General features: G+C 37.2%; 1 protein-coding gene across 2 annotated transcripts; it reads right to left on the bottom strand.

The window, feature by feature from the left end:
• Positions 1-2,478: 2,478 nt before the first annotated feature.
• On the bottom strand, positions 2,479-20,948 carry LOC145783268 (exocyst complex component 3-like). Of its 2 annotated transcripts, XM_082595091.1 has the most exons (20): positions 20,814-20,948; positions 17,111-17,280; positions 15,436-15,565; positions 14,577-14,708; positions 14,127-14,236; positions 13,539-13,652; positions 12,046-12,235; positions 11,445-11,520; positions 10,949-11,042; positions 10,338-10,503; positions 9,670-9,757; positions 8,267-8,391; positions 7,797-7,927; positions 7,434-7,509; positions 6,695-6,879; positions 6,060-6,165; positions 5,477-5,560; positions 5,160-5,252; positions 3,877-3,986; positions 3,343-3,480 (listed from the first exon to the last, which is right to left on the bottom strand). In XM_082595091.1, exons 1-19 carry the CDS (start codon positions 20,946-20,948, stop codon positions 3,885-3,887), a joined length of 2,307 nt encoding a protein of 768 aa, XP_082451217.1. In that variant the 3' UTR covers positions 3,343-3,480; positions 3,877-3,884. The 2 variants fall into 2 exon arrangements, with proteins under 2 accessions (XP_082451216.1, XP_082451217.1); XM_082595090.1 differs by lacking the exon at positions 3,877-3,986 and having other exon boundaries at positions 2,479-3,480.
• Between the last annotated feature and the right edge of the window lie 1,714 nt (positions 20,949-22,662).

Below are 22,662 nucleotides of genomic sequence, written 5' to 3'. Positions count from 1 at the left end.
TTTTACTTTGAATTTGGTGCATTCTGAGAGCATTTTCAACAAAAATGTGGGTATGAATATTCTTGTAAAATAGTGCTCTCCGGTGGCATAGCAAAAAGATAAGATCATGCTTTCTTCGGCATTTTTCGGAAATAAAGCTAAGTCTTTATATGTTTTCTTCTGATATTTGAATGTTTGGTATTGGTAAAACTCGCTCTTTTAATGCAGTTTCGTTCAAAATTAGGCAAACTTTGTTTTAGAGACATAAAGAGACTAAAAGCATCATTCTCAATATCGTGACGTCACACGCGTGCCAAAGGGGGGGGGGTTGAAACCCCCAAAAACCCCCCCTTGGCTATGCTACTGGATGGCAGTATTCAGAACACACATTACCTTGTTTGTGGTAATTTACTAATGCTTCAAGCTATTGCCAAAAGCTTGTTGAAACATGTTATTTAACTGATGGCTTGGCAACGATGTATATGCTTTATAAATGTTGAAACAGAAGTATTCCTTTCGTGGATTGTAAGGTCTTAGACACTTTGTCATTGATGCAGATCATCTGTGACATAATGCAAGAGATCTTATCACTGATATTTTTAGCTGTCAGAAGTAAGTGCATTTGTCAGAAAAAGTTTAGGTTAATGTTTCTTTCAAATACCGACCACCCATGTTGACTATGGTTAGTAACTACCAACCCTGAATGAAGAAATTTTTCCTTTAAAGTGGAGTTTTTCAGCAATGCTCAGTGTTCACAGAGTGAATAAATGCTTCTTATTACTTTTCCTGACAAGTATAAAGTTTTACCCATATTCCCGCAATGCAGGAGAAAGATACAAAACAAACATCAAAGATGAAAACTTATTTTATTTGGGAACAAGAACAAATTTAATGAAACTAACAAAAATCTGATGTAGTAAGAGTCTATTTGTCTGCTACGAAGTAGTTATGCAAGATCAGGGTCCTCAGAGGAATAATCTGTTGTGTTATTGCAATGAGATTACTTAATTGCTACATATTGTGACATTTAATGTCAAAATAGGTAAAAAACACAAAAAAAGACGAATAAAAAACAAAAAAAACGATAAAAAACAAAAAAACGAGCTCGTTTTTTTTAAAACAAAAAAAAACGTTTTTTTACATCTCTAATTGACATATTTCTTGCTTTTATGAGTCAATATGGTTTAATTGTGTCGCAGTTCCTGATTTACTTTATTCTTTGATTCGTGGACAGACGAGGTCCTTAAAAAATTTTGACTTTTGCTACTTAGCCTACCACTGAAAAGTAATTCAATCAACAACAATTTGAGTTATAAAACGGAAAAAATTATAGGCCTGTTATTGTTCACTTTATAAAGTAAAATATTGAGCCAATGGGGGAGCAGACATTGAACCTCGCCGAGGATGCAAAATCACTTTTTTAGATTTTTTTGGATACAGTTCAGTAACGTTAGTTTTACGTCGTGGCTATTGCCTTAGTGTTAGTGCATTGCACCAAGTCACTTGCGCTTGATTACGTCGTGCCGCCCGATGCCTGTGAGTAGTTCGTAATTATTGCAGCAGGACATTGTACCCACCACACAGTGATTTGTCACTTGTAGGCTACGTATAGTTCTACTCGTGTGACCTCTTTTCAATCCCTTTACGTTTGTGGTTTCTGTAGCTATTCTGCAGTAGCCTACCTGCAAGCGCAACACTTTTATGACACTGCGCACAGTGCCGGATTAAGAGTCTGCTGGCCTGTAGGCACATTTTATAAGCGGCCCGAAAATCAGGGTTGCCAACTAAAGAAATTAGAACTATCAGTGTTGCCAAATCATTGTCACAAAGATCGTTGTTGCAACTATAACACAGGATACCGTACAAAAACTTGGTCATATGGGTAACCAAATAACAACTTTGGGCGTTTTTGCGATTGAAAACGCGTTAACAAGTTTTTGGAGGTCAATCTTACGGAGTAGATCGCTTTCAATACACAAAAGTGCGAGTGTACCAAGACGTTGTTGACACATTGTTGATCGTTTAACGTCTTTAATTCGTTTCAGTTGTGAACGATTTTTGCAACCTTTAATTCATCTGGAAAAACAGAGCTACTAAGATAAACACTTATTAGTTTAGAAAATAATTATTTTGGAAACATGACTAAATTTCAACTGATTTTAAAGTGGCCTGGATTTTTGACTGGCCTGTAGGCACGTGCCTACTTTGCCTAATGGTTAATCCGGCACTGACTGCGCATTATTTTGGATCAAGGGGAATTTAAAGGAAAATCTCAATGAAAAATTTAGTGACGCCGTTTTATTTTTGAAAAGAGAATTTAAACAGCTGTTTGCGCATGCGCGTACAGAAAATCAACGTTTGCAACTTACCAGGCGCGAGCGGAATTTATCCGTCATAAATTCATAATAAAAAAGACAAACTTTATCTAAGCTCAAAAAGTAAGGCCTAAGCGTAAAAAATAAAATAGTTTAGCTAGAAACAACCTTTGTGCAAAACTAGCAATGTGAAAATAAGTCACTGTATTTGTTAATCACATAGCGCAATAACACGGAGCGATAGTAATCAATATTAAAATATATAAACAGGTGTCTAATATATGCAAACGTTTCTGTCAAATCTTAGCACAGTAAATCAATAGTAAGAGCTGCATGCTTCCATGTGAAGTTGACACCAGCATGATAAAGACTAAAGTGTCAATCGAGCAGCAATAGACAGTCGTTTTATTGCACTGCATAGAAAAGAACTTCAACGAGTGATGGAATATTTGACAAATGTGAAAAATAACAAAATTTAGAAAAAATATACATTTCGATGGATACGTGGGCTTAAGTTTGGAGCAATCATTAAATCAAGAACGATGAGGAAGACAATAGAAAACAAAATGCGTTGAATTCATGCGATGTTAATAGTGTATATTGAAAGTACTCATGTAGGGGATAGCAAGGTGTTTAGCTGATAAATCAAAGCATAGGCCTACACACAAATTTGTGGGCACACCGCACATTTTGTTGTTTGAAATTTAACATACACATTACACACTATGCTGGAAGACATAAAGTGTGATAAAGCTTTAAAGTCTTAAATCTTTCAATAATGGGCTCTGAAAAGCTATAATGCTATTTAAAAAAACGTGATTGGATAAAGTTGACCCAAAGTAAAGGAGTTATAAACTAAAACCCTTCGAATTTTGAGACTTTGGAATAATAATGGAAACAGATGATGGCATTGATTTGAACAAATATCAAGAATTGATTTATAATCACAAATTACTTCCAAGTCTAAATATAAAGCAACAGCTCACTAGGCTATAGGATGTTGAATCTCTTTCATCATGATCTAATTGGTGAATCTGCTCAGAAGGGAGGAAGAATTAGGCAAATTGATGGCCGTGTTGGATGGAGGAGCTTGGACCACAGCCTCTGCAGCCAGGGAGTAGAGAGTGGTTCGTTTGTAGGAGCCCGCCGAAGAACCTGGAAGAGCTTGAAGAGAATCCATTATCACCTGGAAGATGTTGCATATTATTGTGATTCCTGGAGAAGGTTGATGATAATACCGACAAACGACTCACATGGACTTTACAGATAAAGGAGAATCATTTTGGGAAGATAGTTTTAAATTAAAAATGCAGCAACATTGCACTGCGTGCAGTATCTTAAGAGGGTTTAACACCCTTCCTCAACGTTAACGTCTAGGTAAAGTATAGCAAAGAATACAGTAAAGAAATAGAACAATGCATGTGTACAACATCAAAGGACGCTTCAGTATGCGGCCTGAAGTGAGGTAAACCGAAAAAACTAGTAACATAAAAAAAATCATGCAATCACTTAAAAGACACAAAACGCAACGATGTAAAAAATACACCCAAAAAAAGAAATCAGATGACGTTTTGATTCCTACTTCAATAACTAGTGAAAGAATCCTCCGGGAGCCAGAGAGCCAACATCGGCAAAGAGTCGAACTTCAGGCGGCTCCGTGCATTCCGCAGCATGGGAGTCCCTCTCAGCCAACTGGTGACGATGATTTTTATGAAGAAATGAAATGAGAAAACAAAAACATCATGCATGCAACGTAAATCAACGAAAACAGAATGAAAATGATGTGAAATCTTCAAATGAAACTACTGCACAGTAGATGCAATTGACGTCAATAATGACGTAACTAGTGATGTGATTTCCGAGGCGATAACATAGCGTTCTCTTGTGGAATGGAAAATGGTGTGTCTCGTTGCTTTTATTAGCCTTTTTCACTCCCAGCGCTGTTAGTTCACAGAATTATTACTTTTTTTCTAACACTGCATTGTTGTTCAGTTATCTTGCCTGGTCTTTATCTGTGCAGTTTACACTATGCGTGCAATGCGTGTTTCATGTTTGTATTGTACTTTTCTGTGCATTACAATTTTTGTATATGCATTGTGCTTGCACATCCGACATTTGTGAACAATTCACTGATTTTACGGCATCAGTACGTTAAACTACAATATTTGGTCACCCTGGTCAGGTCTATTTAATATTTAAAGCTTCTTGTTTGGTCTTTTCTAAACTTTACTGTATTTTGGTTCATTTTTTACTTGAGTATACAGTATAATCGTCGATTATAAAGGCTTGCGCGTAAACGACTCCTTCAGACTGAATATTTCGGTCCGTACATTAAAAAAAACAAAACAAAAAAAAACAACAAACTTATCTTTTCATGCTACTTAATGCTACTTAACTTGGTCTTCAAATTATGGGGTGAGTTTTATGAAAAAATCAATAAAAATTTCTGATTTGTTGGAGGTAACACAACGATCAGGCAAGGATTTTTATCAATAATTACAAACTCGTTGCAAGTGACCTTTTTGCAATCAAAAATGATCGACAATGAAGATGGCGCAAACAGGTATTCCACGTGTTGCCAGATAGTAAAGTTGCCATTTTTGCAAAGGGTATTTTTACTGGCTGGGTTTATAAACATGTGATGCAGCACCAAAAATAAAAAAAAACAATGAAAATAACAAAACAGATGGAACACTTCCCACACGCACATGGAGATGGCGATTCGTTTTGAAAATTGTTAATGTTTGAGGCTTCAAGTCTTCAAATTTTAAAGCTAGTTTGAAAATTTGCCCTTCTCCAAGTAGATGTGGCAGCAAAATCGAAAGAAAAATTCAAGCTAAGTTAAAAAATCCACAAGTTTGTCACCTCCTTTGCCTCCGACGAAGAAAAGTCGCCTCTGATGGCTAGGAGGGCCTGCATTTGCTCCACAGTAGCATCCGGGTACTTACTGACCAAACCCTGGAATTTGTGACATCATAAAACCGGTCAATTCAACAAACTATTGACAGATAAAGAAAACAAAGTGAGGTATGTTTTATAAATGAACTAAACGACACTGAAACAAATAACGATCGTTAGTTGTCAGTCCCATGCATTATCATGCTAATTTCACATTTACTGCAAAAAAAAAGCAATAAAATGTGAGTTTATACTTTGAGTAAAAAAAGTTAATTATTCCTTACAGATAGCTCAAGAGACATCATGCTTTTGTCTTGTAACTTGATCACTTCCGCAATTGGTATGAGGACCTCACAAGGAGAACGAATCTGGATGAAGACAATGCATCAGTTGCTGACTGATGTTAAACTACAAGATCATGCTCAAGATTTCATTGGTGATTGCTATAGCTTTCAAAGTAATAGTGTTATGGGCAGACAAGTTTGCTTTTTCACAAATCCACCGAGTGATAAATTGTAGCTTACTCGCAACTACCATCGACTTACTCCATGCGGTCAAACAGCTGCACAAACAACTGCAACCATCTGCTGAGCTGGAAGTATGTCCCTCAATATACCAGATGAAAATACCTATGTTAAAGTTGAATGATTTTTAAAATATTTGGAAACGAATAATGGTCCATCATTAATGCCAATGGATACAGCGGACTACTGTATTCCACGCTAACGCAGATAGATATACGATTGATAAAACTTCACCCTTCAGCGAAAACTTTGCATCGTCAACCGATGTGAATTGAACTGCTTGAGTAAGTGATCGCAAAAGTGTGGGAATTAAGCTGTTCTCTGATTCAAGAAATCAACTTACATTGGAAGGAGAGAGTTTGTTGAAAAGCGAAGACAGCATCTGTTCTTCTTGTAGCAGCTTCTCGCCGGCTTTAGTGCGATCGGCGGCGTTGTTCAGCTTGATTCGTCTGTGCGAAGAGAAATCATGTTTAAGCAGCTCAGCTCAAAAATAATTCTATCACGAACCATGGGAGTAGGCCATGAAGTGTTACGAAAGCCTATCAGACCAATTACTTCGTAAGTGATAAATAATTAAATGCAAGAATACAAAACCTGTGCAATGTAGACTACATGCTACGCTAGCGAAAGTTGTACTACGTGCATTGTGAAATAAAATTACGCGGTGTAGTAAAACTGCACTGGATGACACACCAAGCTCGGGTAGCAGTGACTGCCACATCATTCAACACTCAGTCGGATATCTGGAATATTTGATACATGTATAGAATTCTTGAAAAAAAGAAGAAGATTTTTTCCAATGCGTAGGGTGTCAGATGAAGCAAAACTACAAAATACCCAACAAATTTGTAATAATTAAGCAATTGGAACCATGCCTTGGATTATATAGGTAATGTTTTGACTCTGAACCTTTTATTCTTACTAGTCTTTGATATCTCTAGGGAGTCAAGTGATCCCAAGCAAAAATAATCAAATCACCTTCCCAATATTGCGCGCAGATATTTAATGACCACCCTTCTCTCGGCTTCTCTCATGATCCAAGCAAAGTATCTCGGCTTCAAATGAACATAATCGTTGTAGTAATCTTCGACGGTAACACAAATCGTGTCCACTGAGGTGCTGTCGTTCATCCACGAGCGTTGGAAGAGACTGTCGCAGTGAGACTGAAAGATGAAATTTGGAAGTTTACCACACTTTCGCCATTGTTACCACCCACACTTGCGCCGCCTTATTACCCATTACCACACTTGCGCCTTTGCTTTCTTGCTCAAAGCATTGCACCGAAATGGAGTGAAGATTGAGTTTGTTTGCACAAGTGTGGAAATGCGTTTTATACGACGTACATATCGTATACATAATTAGTAATTACATATGCACAGATATAAAAATACCAACGCATGCAGATATGTAATATATCCTATAAAACGAATTAGACATTACTATTCTTTCTAAATTAAAAAAAAATGCTTTATCCAATACAAGCTGTAATCCTGTATCTATCGGTTTATGTAATATATCGGTCTGTGCTCTCTAGTCGCAAATCATACGCATACTATCCTCTTTGACGAGTGATACAGTAGGTCTATCATCGTTGTAATAAACAATGCTCTTTAAGCAGTGTCATTTCGAAGAATGCAGTTCAAGTTGCCTGGTTTCAACGTTACGAGGCTCTATTGCAGAGGGCGCAACAACAGTAAACTACACCGCTCAAACAGACCTTCAGATCCATAAACACTTCATCGAGCAAAAAGCTGCATGCTGATTGGGCGACAGCGTCCATTTCATGACGAAATCTGAAAAAATAAAAACCAAACTATAATGTCGTAAAACTGTTAGACAGTTGGAAAAGCATACAAGACGACATACACGCAAAGTAAAGCCAACATTGTTAACAATATACTTGTTCAGTGGTCCTAGCCTGTGGCAGTGCAATTTATTCTAGTCGATGAGCTGGCATGAAGCGACCGTTGAACGTGAAATGACAGAATATTTTTTTCGAAATGAAACTACGTTTGGCATGCGCATTGTTTTCGCTGTGATGGTCAGAAATCAAAACAGACTTCACATGAAGTGTTCTCACTGCAACAAAGGATCGTTTCCTTCAACTTCTGAAAAAGGATTGCTTTCGTCATTCGTGTCCCGATCCATTCGAAGCAGTTCAAGTTCAGGGTCGTCTAGTCTCGTCATCTTTCCACCTTTTTGCATATCGAGCTGGGCAACAAAGAACAAACAACATCAAATGCGCAGAGGAACAAAAACAAACAAACTTGACTTCAAAGCAGCCTGGTTTTGATGAAGTCTTGCAAACAAAAATTCTCTGCAAAAAGAAATTAATTCTTTTCTCGGAGACTTGGTTTCTCGGCTGAATTAAGCTACACAGTGACAATTTTATTTCATCTAACATCTTGCAACCGGTGACGCTTTCATCATCGAGTTGAAGCGAGTTGTTTCATGACTGGTTTGACGACGCTGACTTGTGTTTCATGTTATGTGTTAAGAAACGTCAATAACACCATATCATGCCATCAATACAGCAATGCGAAAGCTTACTTGTAAATTGAGTGCAAACTCTGTAAACGCTTCACAATTGTTGACCACAGCCACCATGTATAGGGGGTAATAAGGTGGCAGTCCTCTGTCAGCAAAGTGTTCTTCCTTGTAAGCGGCGATAGCCTCTGAGAGGAGAAACAACACGGCAAGTTGAGATTGAATAAAGTTGTTGCTCAAAATGCCAGAAACATTACAATTGTGCTGCAGGCTAACACCAAGCACGTTATATTCCTTCTTTCAGGCGACTAAACTAAACAGTAACTGCTCGACACTTGCCATAACATCCAACCCGAGGCACCGTCATTGTCTCAAGGGTGGTAAAGGTAGAACCCCTCGACCTTTGGGCTAGCGAAGATCAAACTAAGAGGCGACAACTACCGTGTTGGAATCTGTACGATCAAACGATTTAAAATCGCTACGCCTTCGACTACGTTTTCCCACTGATAAGGCCAATGAGACAGAAAATTGGGATGTTTTTCCAGTGTTCAAAACTGCTAATATTCAATGCGAATAAACAAGGCTTGGTATGTTTCTGGTAATATATGCATTCCATAACAAACATAAGGTTTCTCTATTAAAAATATCATGTTTTGAAAATGCTATTGCTTGCGAGGACATGTTTGGAGAGGCAGCTGCATCAATAAGCACAGTAGTTGAAGGTACGGTGGAAGGAAGGAGAAAAACCTGCAACAGTGGGCTTACTCGTTGAGTATCAAAAACACAAATGAGTTAAACCGTTCACCAGCCTCACGCATGTGTGAAGTGAAGTTATACGACGTTCAGGCTTAATTATTGTTCAACATAATATAACTTGATTCTATTACTGAAACTGAGGCGTAAAAAAACGGAGCACGTCTTTTAGGTGCAGACAGTTGGGTCACTTGGGTGCCTACCAAATAGATGAGCACACTGTAGCGTCAGGATATTTAGGTGCGGAGCACGGTCATTTAGGTGCTGTTTCCAGTAAAGTCTATTTCATTAGGTGCTTGGCGGTAATACTGCAGACAGTGGCGTACGCAGGATTTTCTCAAGGGGGACGGAGGGCATTCGAAATGCTTTTTGAATCGAAACAAAAAAGAATTAAAAAACGCCCATTTGCTAATTATAACCAGCTATATTGTATAAAATTAGCCTACCATACTCACTACTCAGCTTGCACTGACGATATTTTGGAACAGCTAGGTTACTCATTTGGATATATATATTGCATTATTTATTATGAGTGTAATTTGACACACAAAATAGTACCTAAATGACCGGGCGCCACAGTGCGCCGCACCTAAATACCCTGACGCCACAGTGTGCGTACCCATTTGGCAGGCACCTAACAGTCTGCACCTAAAAACGTGGACTCTACAAAAAGACTTGTTATCTTACTTGTTTTCTCTTTTTCTCGTGCGTACCTGAGTAAGATTGAACAAATTTGTTCATTTCTTCGATACAAACATCGAAGACACGCTTCTTCAACTGATCAGAAATCGTCTGGGCAACCTGGACAGTGGAATACTGGATAAAAATGAGATTTGAAAAATTGGAAAGGTTAGCCTACTAAGCCTGGGAAAATAAGATACTGTTCTCATGATACTAAGTCCTCGGCATAAACGAGAGTAGGGTGGTCATTGGGTAGAAGACTAGATGTGAGGGGTGTTCAAACTGTTCATCCAGCTTAAGCCGGGTGTCACACCAGACTCACATGTTCCAAGTTATATTATCAGTCACAAAAAAAGAAAGTTAACGCATTTCTCGATATAAAATTCGAACTGCAGAAGACTGAATGTGCGTCGGTGTTGAGCAGAAGCGTGAAGCAAACGATCCAACATGACCAGACATGCCATGGGATAAACACCATCAAATGGATTGCATCACGCTTTGTTTGTAAGCGACAAAACATTGTCAAAATAGCACGTCTTGGGTAGAATACTATAAAATTTTAACAAAGTTACGACGGTAAATCCATGTACTGCACATCGTGAGCTCGCAGGAACCGTGACGGTGCAGATCTCACAATTGTTGATGCATAAAAAACAAGTTTTCGATAATACACTCAACGGATCATCTTGTTGGGTTTAACCTGAATTGTCTGCTGGATCATCTGGAACAGGATGACAGGTAGTGATGTCCTGTAGTATCCATCAGCATCTGTTTCCGGCTCTACATCTCTCTTCCAATCAGCAGCATCTTTGTGGAGAGATTTTTGTGTCCACGAAAGCATGTTTTGTTTGGTCGTCACGAAGTAACTGAATATGCATAACATTTTGGATTTGTACTATGGCGGGAAAAATTCGCTAACGTTTGAATGCGAGAATTAAAGTTGTTTTCATTTTACTTTTCGATCACCCACGAAAGCAAATCTAATTCAAAGAATGAAACAATGAAGCAAATCAAGTTTCTATTATACTTTACTGCACTGAAGAGAACTTTAATTTAAAAACAGTTGCTCTCTGCCTGCAGTATATAAGCCTTTTTTGTCATAGTATAAAAAAGAGTAGTAAAGTCATGTAATTTTCACCGCGTGTGGAGCTACATGTGCTTGAGGGGTTGCTGAGCTCAGTGAGCTGTTTATGATTTTCACTCGATAAAATACAGTTTGAAATAAACAGTAAAACGTTCTAGTGGCAAAGCAATGTTTTCTGTTGTTAATTGAGTGTTTAATCTTTGGTGCGAAAATAGAATGTAATTGACCTTTGCATGAGATTCTCACTGACGCTATCATCCAGCAGTGGAGTCAATTTGCTCGTGTCCTGACCTAATTCCAAGTGACCCATAAAATCGCGACCTACCAAGAAAATAAATGTTAAAACTGTCGCTTCGTTTCCCTGATACGTCACAGTTTCAAACGTTTTAAAAATTTGCCATGATAACAACATAGAGATTAGTTCAAATTCCCGCCTTAAAAATCGATTACTACCGGAACCAACCTATTGGAGGTTCACGTGATTTACCTTGCCTGACATGGCAGTTTTAAAGGTCTTAGATCAGCTTCTGCTTAACCGATCCGAAAGCTGAGTGAACTATCAAACTCCGAAGATTAATGGCGTCAGTGATTACATTCTTTGTGGAAAGAGCGGAAAACAAGCATGCTTGATTGCTTAGCCTTGTGCAATTCCAAAACATAACTACACGCCATGAACAACGAAGAAGCAACATGAATGTAGCCAACAAGTCGGTCAGTACTCACCCGTGTACTCATTCAACCATGTTAACAATGAAATGATTTCGTTCCCTTGTAGCTCATCTTGTATTAAACTTTGAATCTAAACAATCGCGAGATTTGAAATCACGCTGATATTACTTTGTTAGATATTGAACAAATCTTTTTTTTAATTTTTACTTCTAGAGTGCACTTAGGGTAGCACGACCTAAGTGCAAAAATCAAGTCACAACACATAATATTTGTTAAAGTTGAGTTAGTTTGAAAATTACAGATAAACAGACTGAAGGAAGATGCCATGGACAGAAGAGGATGAAGTATAGGAGTAAAGGCAATCGCTGCAAGAAAAAAAATCGGCCATCCCCACTTGTGGGGACAAAACCGAATTTGGATGATTATGATGAAATTAATCAAAATGCATCAATTCTAATGTATAGAGCTCTTACCTCTGATGAAGAGTTTGTTAAGACGTTATAGTTAACCATAGAGAAATAATATTCTTACATTATATTAATAGATCTTACATTATAGTAAGATGGCATAAAGATTTTACAAACTATCTGAATGATATGAAAAAATGTTTCCTTGACTGTTTTTCTCACGATATTGCATTAAGGGGGCCACTCACATGGGTAGACAGAGCAAGGTGGTACCAATGGATGTACTGCTCAAAGATGTTGTATGCTGGAGGGAAACAGGGAACACACAGAAACTTGATTACTCTCAAGTCTTCCAAGCAATTCTTCCGCAATATCTCAAGATGGCGGACCAGCCACATTTTATCTGAGTCCCGGGTGTCGTAGACATCACTCTCAACTCTGCAAGAAAACCAATTACTTTACATTGATGGTTGACTTGCATTACGCAGGGTTGAGAAAAACCCGGGTTTTTTTAAAAAAGCCCAACCCGCCCGGGTTTTTTTTTAAAAACCCGGGTTTTTTTGGGTTTTATTGGGTTTTTTTAAAAAAAGATGCAAAAAAAGGTAGATTCATGCTTATTTCACCTCAAAACTACTTTTTACGAATGAAGTGCCTTTCACTCACAGTACATGCTTGCCATAACTCAATAAAATAATGCACTAGGGCTGTTGTTGCTTGAATGTTGCATCATCCATTAATTTTAAGATCAAGTTGGATGTTGCATCATCCACTGATTTCTATACAAAGTTGATGCTACCGTGGTAGAAATCACATTTGCTTTAGATTTGAAGGCAAGGAGCATTTATGCCATCATGTTTAAATATTTTTTATCATTTATATATATATATATAGTAATGGATGAGCAATTGAGCGATTGCGTGGCCAATTAGGCAAATGCTCTGAAACAGCCATGCGTTAGAATCCAGAATCTGTAATTGGTAAATAGCCTCCTAAATTGCATTTCACATCATATATACAGACTACAGTAGAGTAGTACTTTCACCAGTTTAACTATAAGGCCTTCTTGCATAAATGAGTTTTAGTGTAGTATATACACAAAGTGGCATTACTTGATTTTTGTGTGCTGTACAATATCCACTGCGTTTTCAGTCTATTCTTGGAAATTTACTTCACAATCACATCCTTAAGTCCCAATTTAAAGTTTGTTTTAAGTGCCTTGTAGTGTTTTTGTTCATTTTTTTAATTTTCTAATAAAAACTGGACAAATATGATGCTCTGGGTTTTTTTATGGTTTTTTTGGGGTTTTTTTAAGTGGGTTTTTTTGGGTCGGGTAAAATACCGACAACCCTGGCATTACGTGAGTGATGCATTCAGATGTATTACGCGTCTTGGGGTACTGAACCAAAGCTACAAAAACACAATTTTGTATTTTGCAACCAAGCGAATTTACCAACAACAACGTTATAGAACTATTCAAATATGAAAGTAATGTTTAAACTCATGTACCTCCATCCTCAATTATAAGCATGCATTGCTTTCAACGATAAGCGTTACTTAGTGGCATGCAAGACATCGCAATTGACTACGCTCAAATACGACCAAAATAATTTCTGATTTTTTTAATACTAATTTTAAAAAGAAACGAAACTTGATAAAGCAATGAACACAGACCCAAAGTGTGCGTGTTGAACCAATGAAACTAAGTGCGTCAGTTAATTTCTATAAATAAATATGCCCGCACCTGTCAGTAACTGCTTGCTTTAGTGTTTCCATCGCCTTCCCTCGCCAACGCTTTGGCCGCAGCGGTGGAAGAAAACCACTTTGTTTTTCTTGTTCTGTCATCTTCATATCAGTTCTATTTAAAGTAAAAAAGATTTCATTGAATAATAATGGGTATTGTGTAATGTGTATGCTTAACTGGAATGTTGCAGCTTCTACTGTAAAGTAACTGGTATCTTCATATTAAGACAGTTTATTGGAAACTTAGCTTTGACAGTGGAGATACTTAGGGAAGCTTTGTACCGCCGAAGCCGGCTCACTAAGGTTGACAGGGTAAGGTTTCTGCTTGAGGTGCTGCCAGCAAACTGTTCCACCCACAAGGTGCATGTCAGTGAAGTCTTTGAAGTGTGCTTGTCAACTGCACACACCGTGAGTTGAACCATCTTCAGTCGGTTATGCTAGATTTGTTTACAAAGCTTGCTGCTGTAAGCTATCAGTGGGGACAAAGCAACTGATCGTCAAAGCAGTTTTTAAATTATATACAAAATATTATACTTTCTTCTGGTGTTCCTGCGTTGCCTCTCTTATGACAAACGGAAGTCCGACCTACCTATGCTCCCTTTCCACAATTCTGAGAGCAGTCACAACACTTGCGGAGTCTTTTCTGACCAAAGCGACACTCTTGCTCAGAAGACGCCAGATTGCTTCACCGAGTTCTTTCTGCAAATGTTCACAAACTCATTTTCAAAACATTTTTTATTTTTACTGGAATTTCAGTACACAATTACGCTCATGAAAACAACTTAAAAAAAAAAAATTGATTCCGTTTATGTAATTTTAGAATTAAATTGAAAAGCTGTGGAATTAACTTTCCTTTTGTGATAAAGTTAAGAGAAACATATCAAAGTCAAATGTATATCATGAAACAGAGTATCTTCAATCCGCAAATTTAGTAGTTAATTAAAAGAAGAATAGTAGTTTTTTATAAAAAGTGCAATACACAATTACACATAATAGAATGCAATAGAAATATAAATGAAGAAAGTCGACAAAAACTTACAGAAAGACTTTCAGCTTCCACAAAGTAAAGCTGCAGTTGTTTAATATCAGCTTCACTATGATTTGCAAGCCGGTATTGTTCGTGTAACAACCCATCTCGTGAGGTCTCCAAATCAGTTAGAGATTTATGTGCCTAACAAAATGCAAAAACATGTGGTCGTAAATGTGTTAAAATGGCAAGTGTGTTAAACATTTCTACAAAATAGATACATTCAAGACGTTCCAAGAAAAAGTTTTACTTGAATGTTTGCTATTGATTCTTCCCAAAATTACTTCAATTTTGAAAAAAATATGTTTTCTGTTGTTGCCCATGTTTGCCTTAACCCAACTTCCCAGGCACAAATCTCAATATGAGACACAGTTTTTGTATTTCTGCTATATCTTCAAAATCAAATTATATCATCTCCATTGCAAGTTTAAAGCGTTTGTGTGATAAAACGCCAAACTTTGTTTCAGGAGACCTGTGCAAACAGCTGAAAGTGGAGCACATTAACATTTTGGCATAGGCCAGATTTTGCAGCGATGTGTGAATTACTTGAGCAGCTATAAAGGCCTTATTATTGGTTGTTGCACAACCAGTAAAAACCACATTTACAAAACTATTCATTACATAAACTAGATATAAATAAATTTATACAGACTAGCGTGTCGAATATATATATGTATAATTTGTATATGTAACCACAACAATCTTGCTTTTGATAATACAGTGCTCCAAAATCAATATAATTCTCACAGCACATTGCACTTAGTGTTCTACATGATATAACTCTTCAACTCTTTTGCAACAGTCTGGCCAAAAAAGACTATGGTACTGGTATAAACTAATGTGCAAAAATGAGCTCTTGAATCACAGTTACCTCCAACAATTGCCCATTATTAATCAAATCTCGTGCTTTTGCAACTTCTTCAGGGACACCAAATATATGCTTCAGATTCTCCATTGCAGTTGCTAGTTGTCTATGTTGAGCACTAATATCTTTGATATCTCTACAAAGTAAAAACAAGACATTTTTCAAGGCAATAAACAAAAATATGTTTGCATTAGCTTCATGGTAAGTGAAGGTCTGCATCCTAATATAATATAACATTAATTTAATATTTTATAAAATGAAGATATTTGTCATTTTGAAGCAGCTCTACACCATCCTTCGTACAGGCAACTATCCATAACTTGGGGTGGTGGAAGGACGGACCCTAGGCTACAGAGGCTAAAAGGAGAGTGAAGAAGTTGTGCACTCGCTGTGACTCTTAATTGAATTATTTAATTTAAACAGTATAACAAGCTACCCTAATTTAAGTTGGTTGCAAATTACAGCAATAATTTTCAAACAAAACACACATAAACACAGTATATCATATATGTTAATGTTAAAGTTACCAATTCACAGTAAGAATACAGATTTGTTAAAATGAATCTTTAGACTTGATAACCAATAACAAACAACTTTAACAAACATTTCTCACACTGTACTCATAATGAAAGCAATGTTGTTTTTCTAGACTTTGATACTAAACTTTTGGACTATAAAAATGCATCACAAACATAACATGGAAATAAGATTTCTTGAAGTTTCGCTAAAAATATGTACTACAGGCCTCGAAATTCGTTTTTGTTGACGGCGGACAAACGTTTTCGGTCTGAGCAGCTATCTCGGCGGACAAATTAAGTATCACGGCGGACACACCAGTTTTAGCGTCGATTGTCATGCTTAATCACTTTATCTTGATAATTCTTCACCATTTGAGAACTATAGCTAAGGTTTAGAAGGCTTTTTAAAAATTTCATTGAAGTCACTCTGAAAGGCTTTCATCAGACCAACGACGTGCGCTTGAAGAGTCAAAGCGCCGTGTAGCTGCTACGCCGCATACCTGATTAACTTCCACCGAACGTGGCTTCGTGCGTCATAATGCTCTGGGCACGAGTCGGAAAACTTCTACACTTACGTTACTGTTTTCTTCTGTGCAAAGTTTCACTAGGCTTTTTTCTTTAGATTTATTTTTGCGTATCATGTGAGCGAAAGGGAAGTTTTCCTGGGCCTTTTCTTCCTTACTGTAATACCAAAACTAAACAAATTTTGTAACCAACCTTGACTTATCAATATTACTCGAAGATCAAAGCCAGACACTGTGACGCAAGACTTGAACTAAGTTGCACGCGATTAAGTACAGATACTCCCATCAATTCTTGGCAAAGAATTCACCTTTGTGACGCTGATTCAGTGTCATCAATCGTTGAAGCAACGTACAAATCAAATGTTTTCCTGCTTGAATGGAAGCTAAGGATTAAGGAACACAGTATTCACATTTTTTAGATGCGAGTTGGAATGCGCGAGAAATTATATTCTCGCTACAATTGTTCGTGCTATGCAACAATTTGTATTGCTAGTTCCTGTGTTATTTCTCGGCGGACAAATATGACCGATCTAGAGGGTACTTCCTGCGGACATCACATGCTGTGACGGCGAACACGTCCGCCGTAAATTTCGAGGCCTGTACTAGAAAATTTTTTATCTTGAGCAGCATTATGAATACCTCATTTTGTCACTCAAATTTCCACAACTCATGTACATCTGGTCCACTCCAACCATACGTTCCTTTACATCTTTCACTTCATTTAAAGCTTCTGTTAACTGGCTCAAACCAGTTTTAACACCATCCAGCTGAGATTGGACAGCGGCTTTCAAACGAGCTTCTACAGATGCCTACATATAATAAAAAACGCACCATTTCACATATTACAGCATCAGTATTTAAAAATTGGAGTGAAACTTTTACATTAGCAAAAAATGCCAAAAGCAAGTAGCCTACTTCACTAAACAACATCTTATATTACACAAACATGTTCAAAGTATTGGTAGCCTACATAAACTATCAAAAAAAAAAACACTTTAACTTTGAGTTGTTTTTGTTGAATAAGTAATATTACAGAGTTGAAACCTTTTAGTTTGGTGGTGGTTGTTTTACGCACAACCTTTTGTATAGTCTTAACTCTTCCACGACCACGAGCGTGAATATGTCTCAAGATTTTTGCAATGATGACCAAGGGCGTGCCCATTAGGGTGGAGTGAAAAAAGCTTTTTGTTTAAATCGAAAAAAACGGGGTTCTTAAATCCCGACAAATGACCTAAAACTTCATTAAAAATTGACTTTAGGGGGTTGTCCCCATTTTCCAGCCGGCAACCCCCCAATTTATGCGGGCGAGGGGGTAAAATTGTCTATCTCGGTAACCACTGGTCGTAGAGTCATGATATATAGCTCAAAAGCTGCCAAAACATCATGTTTCTATCTGTCCTAAGAAGAAAGTTTGCTCTATTTACAATACAAAACGAGTTATAGCCAAAAAAACAAAATATACACACATTTTTGTTAAAATTCAGCATTTTTTCTGACAAATTGTGATCTGTCATAAGTTTTTTGAAAAAAAAATCTGATATGTTGCACAAGATATAATAACACACTGATAATACCGAAGATTGGGCCCATAATCTAAAAATATTCACAACACAGTCCTTTTAACATCAGTTCAAAACATCATAATGAAGCACTCACATTAAGCATAATGTTAATTGCAGCAGTGCAAAAATATCACAGGTGTTTGGTGATGAACTTGAAAGAACTCATATTCATTTTGCAAAAACAAGTTGCTTTGCCTGGTGTGACATGTTAGCGACATGGCCGAGCGGAACTGCTCGTGGTTTTCAATACTGCAGCGGCAAAGCACGAGTTTGATTACGGCTGAAGGCAGATCGTGTTTGACATATATTTGGGGGGCTGGAGACTCGAAGAGTGGTAAATTCATTTCCCAGTCGCCCCCAAACTTAACGTTTCTTCATAATTTCGTTGATTTGTAATTCCTCAGTTGAAATATTTCAAGTGTGAGCTTTGCTAATCCTAAAAGGCTCTGTTTTTAAAATGACAATTCAGGCTTTCTGATGGCACGATAATCACAAAAAAAAATTGAATAGGAATGTCAATTGGATTAAAACGGCTTATTTAAAATGCATTTTTGTGTCAAATTTTTTCATCAGTTTACGAGACTTAACTTTTTGGCGAATGAGTCCATCTCGTCTTTCAAATCCTGAAACTTGTGCTGATGCTTCTGTTACGAGCTTCACATGTCGTTCCACTGTTTGATTGTGGCATGGATAAAACAAAATCAGAGGCTTCTCGCGGCATTCTTCCAACTCTGCATCGGTTAAGTGCTCAATTGCTGGAGAAAGTTGTTGATAAGGTTCAATATCAACTAACTCGTGGTATGCCTTTGCTTCCAAGTTCAACTTTGGAACATAGAACAAACGAATTGGACTGCAGTTCAATGGGTTGGAACTACTATGACTTTCAATGTCCATAAGTGAATTTGTTTCAGCGGCATGTTTGCGAATTGCAAGCACCTTGGTCACACCCTTATTTCGTATGTCTTCATTATCATCCCCCAGCATTGCAATCAGAATATTTTCGGGCTGTGCGAAATAACCGTTTGTTGTCACCACATTCAAAGCAATTTCCCGAACGTTTTGGTCAGAAAAATTCAAAACTCGTTGAATCAAGTTGAAAAAGTTTATGGATCCATTTGTTATATGGTTGTTTAGCTTGATTTCAAACCAAGTCGGAAAATATACTTCAAGGCAAAAACGAACCAGAATCTCCAGGTTTAAAGGCGGTTCATCCACTGTCACATAATAACGTAAAATTCTGCATCCCAAAGTTAGCCATCTTGAATGCACAACTGGTCCAACCTCCAAATAAGCCAGATCATCATCAACGTTTCCTTCAGTAATTGCCCAGCAAATTTTATAAGCATAGAACTGGTCCGTACTTAAGTCATTCACAACTTCGGATGGGAGCTTTGAAAAGGCCAAAAGTGGTGGCGAGAGCTCTTTGAATTGAGTAATTGGCCAACAGGATACAGTTCCATGTAGTTTTTTCCAATTGGACCTGCAAATGTGTCTGGGCCACTTGTAGCACCATCGAGACCTGCAAACACATGTCCCAAAGGCAATTCATTAGCTGTAGCCTATGTAGCAGACATACTATCCATTGAAGTGGCTTATTCAGCAACTCTTCCAGGCCTCGAATGCATCCGTTGTGTTTTCCTGTCATTGATACAGTGCCATCAGTACCAACAACTGCCAGTTTATTTTGCAATTCTGTACCTTGTAATGAATTGAATAGATGGTGAGCTATGGTTCTGCCCTTGCCATCTTCAGGTGAAAAGTGGGTGAGGTAATAACTCCCCGGCTCGCCAACTACAGTATAGTGTTCTTCCAATTGAACAGATCTGTAGTGCTTTTCGTTTGGACCTTGCACAACCGTTTGAGTTGTATCTTTACGTCCATCAAAGTATAGACCATTCACTATACTGAAATTTTGTTGCTCTTCTTGCCGTAGTTCCTCCCTGCATCTTTCACATTCGGTATTATCAGTGTGTTACTATATCTTGTGCAACATATCAGATTTTTTTTTCAAAAAACTGATGACAGATCACAATTTGTCAGAAAAAATGCTGAATTTTAACAAAAATGTGTGTATATTTTGTTTTTTTGGCTATAACTCGTTTTGTATTGTAAATAGAGCAAACTTTCTTCCTAGAACAGATAGAAACATGATGTTTTGGCAGCTTTTGAGCTATATATCATGACTCTACGACCAGTGGTTACAGAGATAGACAATTTTACCCCCTCGCCCGCATAAATTGGGGGGTTGCCGGCTGGAAAATGGGGGCAACCCCCTAAAGTCAATTTTTAATGAAGTTTTAGGTCATTTGTCGGGATTTAAGAACCCCGTTTTTTTCGATTTAAACAAAAAACTTTTTTCACTCCACCCTAGTGCCCATACATTGAAGGTGAAACAGTCTTCCAAGCAAAAACCTTTCAGCCACCATTTACATTTTTGGCTGTTTTACCTTGAACGTATTTAAGCGTCAGTGATGTAGGAACGTAGGGTGACCCTTTTTTGGGTGTTCAATTTTTTCAACCAGCTTTAAACACACACTAGGTTAACAGTTTGCTTAATAGTTGTTCAGACTTTATCAAAATAAGCTGATGTGATATGATCTAGTCACTGTTCAAATCAAGGATTTGTTTGAAATGTTATAAAAACATGTAGGCTAAACACCTAAAAATATGGTCATTGTACACCAAAGAAAAATGATTCAAAACTTTTAGGATTACATAAACTATATAATAAATATTATATATAGCAAATAGATTAAGGGTTAAATGTAGTAATGCTGTACCTTTTTTCGAGCGACTCGTCGTCTACATTGGTCAACTTTATCCAGTTGATCAGGCCTTTGCAGCATTGCAGCAACCTGTTTTATAGCTTTATCATTAGCTTCTGTTTCAGCTCGACTAAGCAATTTACTTTCCATAATTGTTGATGTGATGACAATGGTAGGCCTAGCCTCAAGTTGAAGTGTTTCTAAAGCCGAAATAAAATCTCTGAGCACATTCCGTTCCTGTCAAAAACCCATCATGTCACTTCAAATTAACTATATCATACAAAATAGAGTGGTACAATACTTAAAATCACTGGACACGAAACCAACGAACAAATAACCAACCAACACAACTGTTAAAATTTTCCCAAACCAGAGTACCAAACTACTATTTCTAGCTATGGTTAGGCCTACTTTTAGTGTTTTTACTTCGTCCTTTATGTTACAGTAGCCTACCGTAGCAGTTACCAGTTGTTGTTTTTGGATAGGTGTTTTATTCCTGTTAGTTTTGTTTGTTTCTCATATTACTTTGGTAGGGCATGATATTTTTTGATGTTTGAATAACACTACAGGAATTCACTTGACTGTCGCAGCAGTAAACAACTTTTTGTTTACATTTTTACGGAACTTATGCTTATCTTGTTCAGTTCAGTTCAGTTGTTTTTTATTTCTGACCATCATATCAAAACAATACACGTCAACATAGCAAAGGTCGAGAAAAGGGTAGAAGCGACAAAACGCGAACGTTTTGCAACGTAATGCCGAACTTGTTTGCAACGTAATGCCGAAGCAGCTGACTCGATGACTAATATACTCTTTCGCTGCTTCCTGTCTGTTGTTGAATATATTTGTATCGTATACCGGTACTATTTTTCGCCACAGACAAAATATACCGTAAAGTTTCTCTCTCCACAAAGAGTCTAGTTCCAGTCCGTGGGAAAACAGCAGAGCTGGCAACCCTGGTCATCCAGTTGGAAAGGTAAATTCTAACATGATCATAGAATCGACAAGGAAGAAATTTTGATTTCCCGTTTTCGAAACCCAGACTTTTTTCTTACATTTCTAGCAGAGATTACTTCTATCATTTTCATTACTTATTTATAAGTCAACTATGCTTGTAATGTTCTTGTTTTTACTAGTTGGAAATTCGTAAAAGCTTTAACATGAGCGTAGATTTAAGAAAGAAAACCATAAGCGGTGAGAAAAACAGTTATGTACGGTAGTTTACGAAAACGAGAAAATGAAAAAATGTTAATCTTCAATCATTCATTTTATTTTTCGTCATTAACGCGTCCTGGACAAAAAAATACTACTAATTACAATAGTCGATATAGGCCCACCAGCAGGTTATTGAACTGGAATGGTGGCAAAACCTTGAAAGGTTTAAAACGTGCTTGAATAGTAGATCATGTAGTAGGCTATATGTTCAGGGATTGTATATGTCTGTAATTATCACGGCCACAAAACCTACGACGATTGAGGTTCGAGTTCCAGTTTAAGTTATTGATTTTTGTCCTGATGGGAGATGGAATGGATGATGATTTGGGCTAATAAAGCTATAGCCTAAATATATGTTGTTTATTTTTTTTTTGTAACAGTTTCCTTTTTTTATTTTCCCTTTATATCTTCAATTCAATTCAATTCAATTTATTTTTCTTTGTCAGAATGCAAAAGAAATGATATTGTAAAAAAGAAATACAGTAACAAAACTAACAAAAGGAAAAGGTGGCAAAACCTTAATGGTTTAAGACGTGCATGAATCTAATAATATTGCGGTATGCGGAATGGATCTAATATTGCGGTATGCATCAATAAATATAGTTAAGCACGGCCACCAAACCTGATACTTTAAAATAAGTTGATGAAT

Source organism: Aplidium turbinatum, chromosome 14 (assembly GCF_918807975.1).
Source record: "Aplidium turbinatum chromosome 14, kaAplTurb1.1, whole genome shotgun sequence".
Lineage (NCBI taxonomy): Eukaryota > Metazoa > Chordata > Ascidiacea > Aplousobranchia > Polyclinidae > Aplidium > Aplidium turbinatum.
This window is presented reverse-complemented; position numbering and strand designations above follow the sequence as displayed.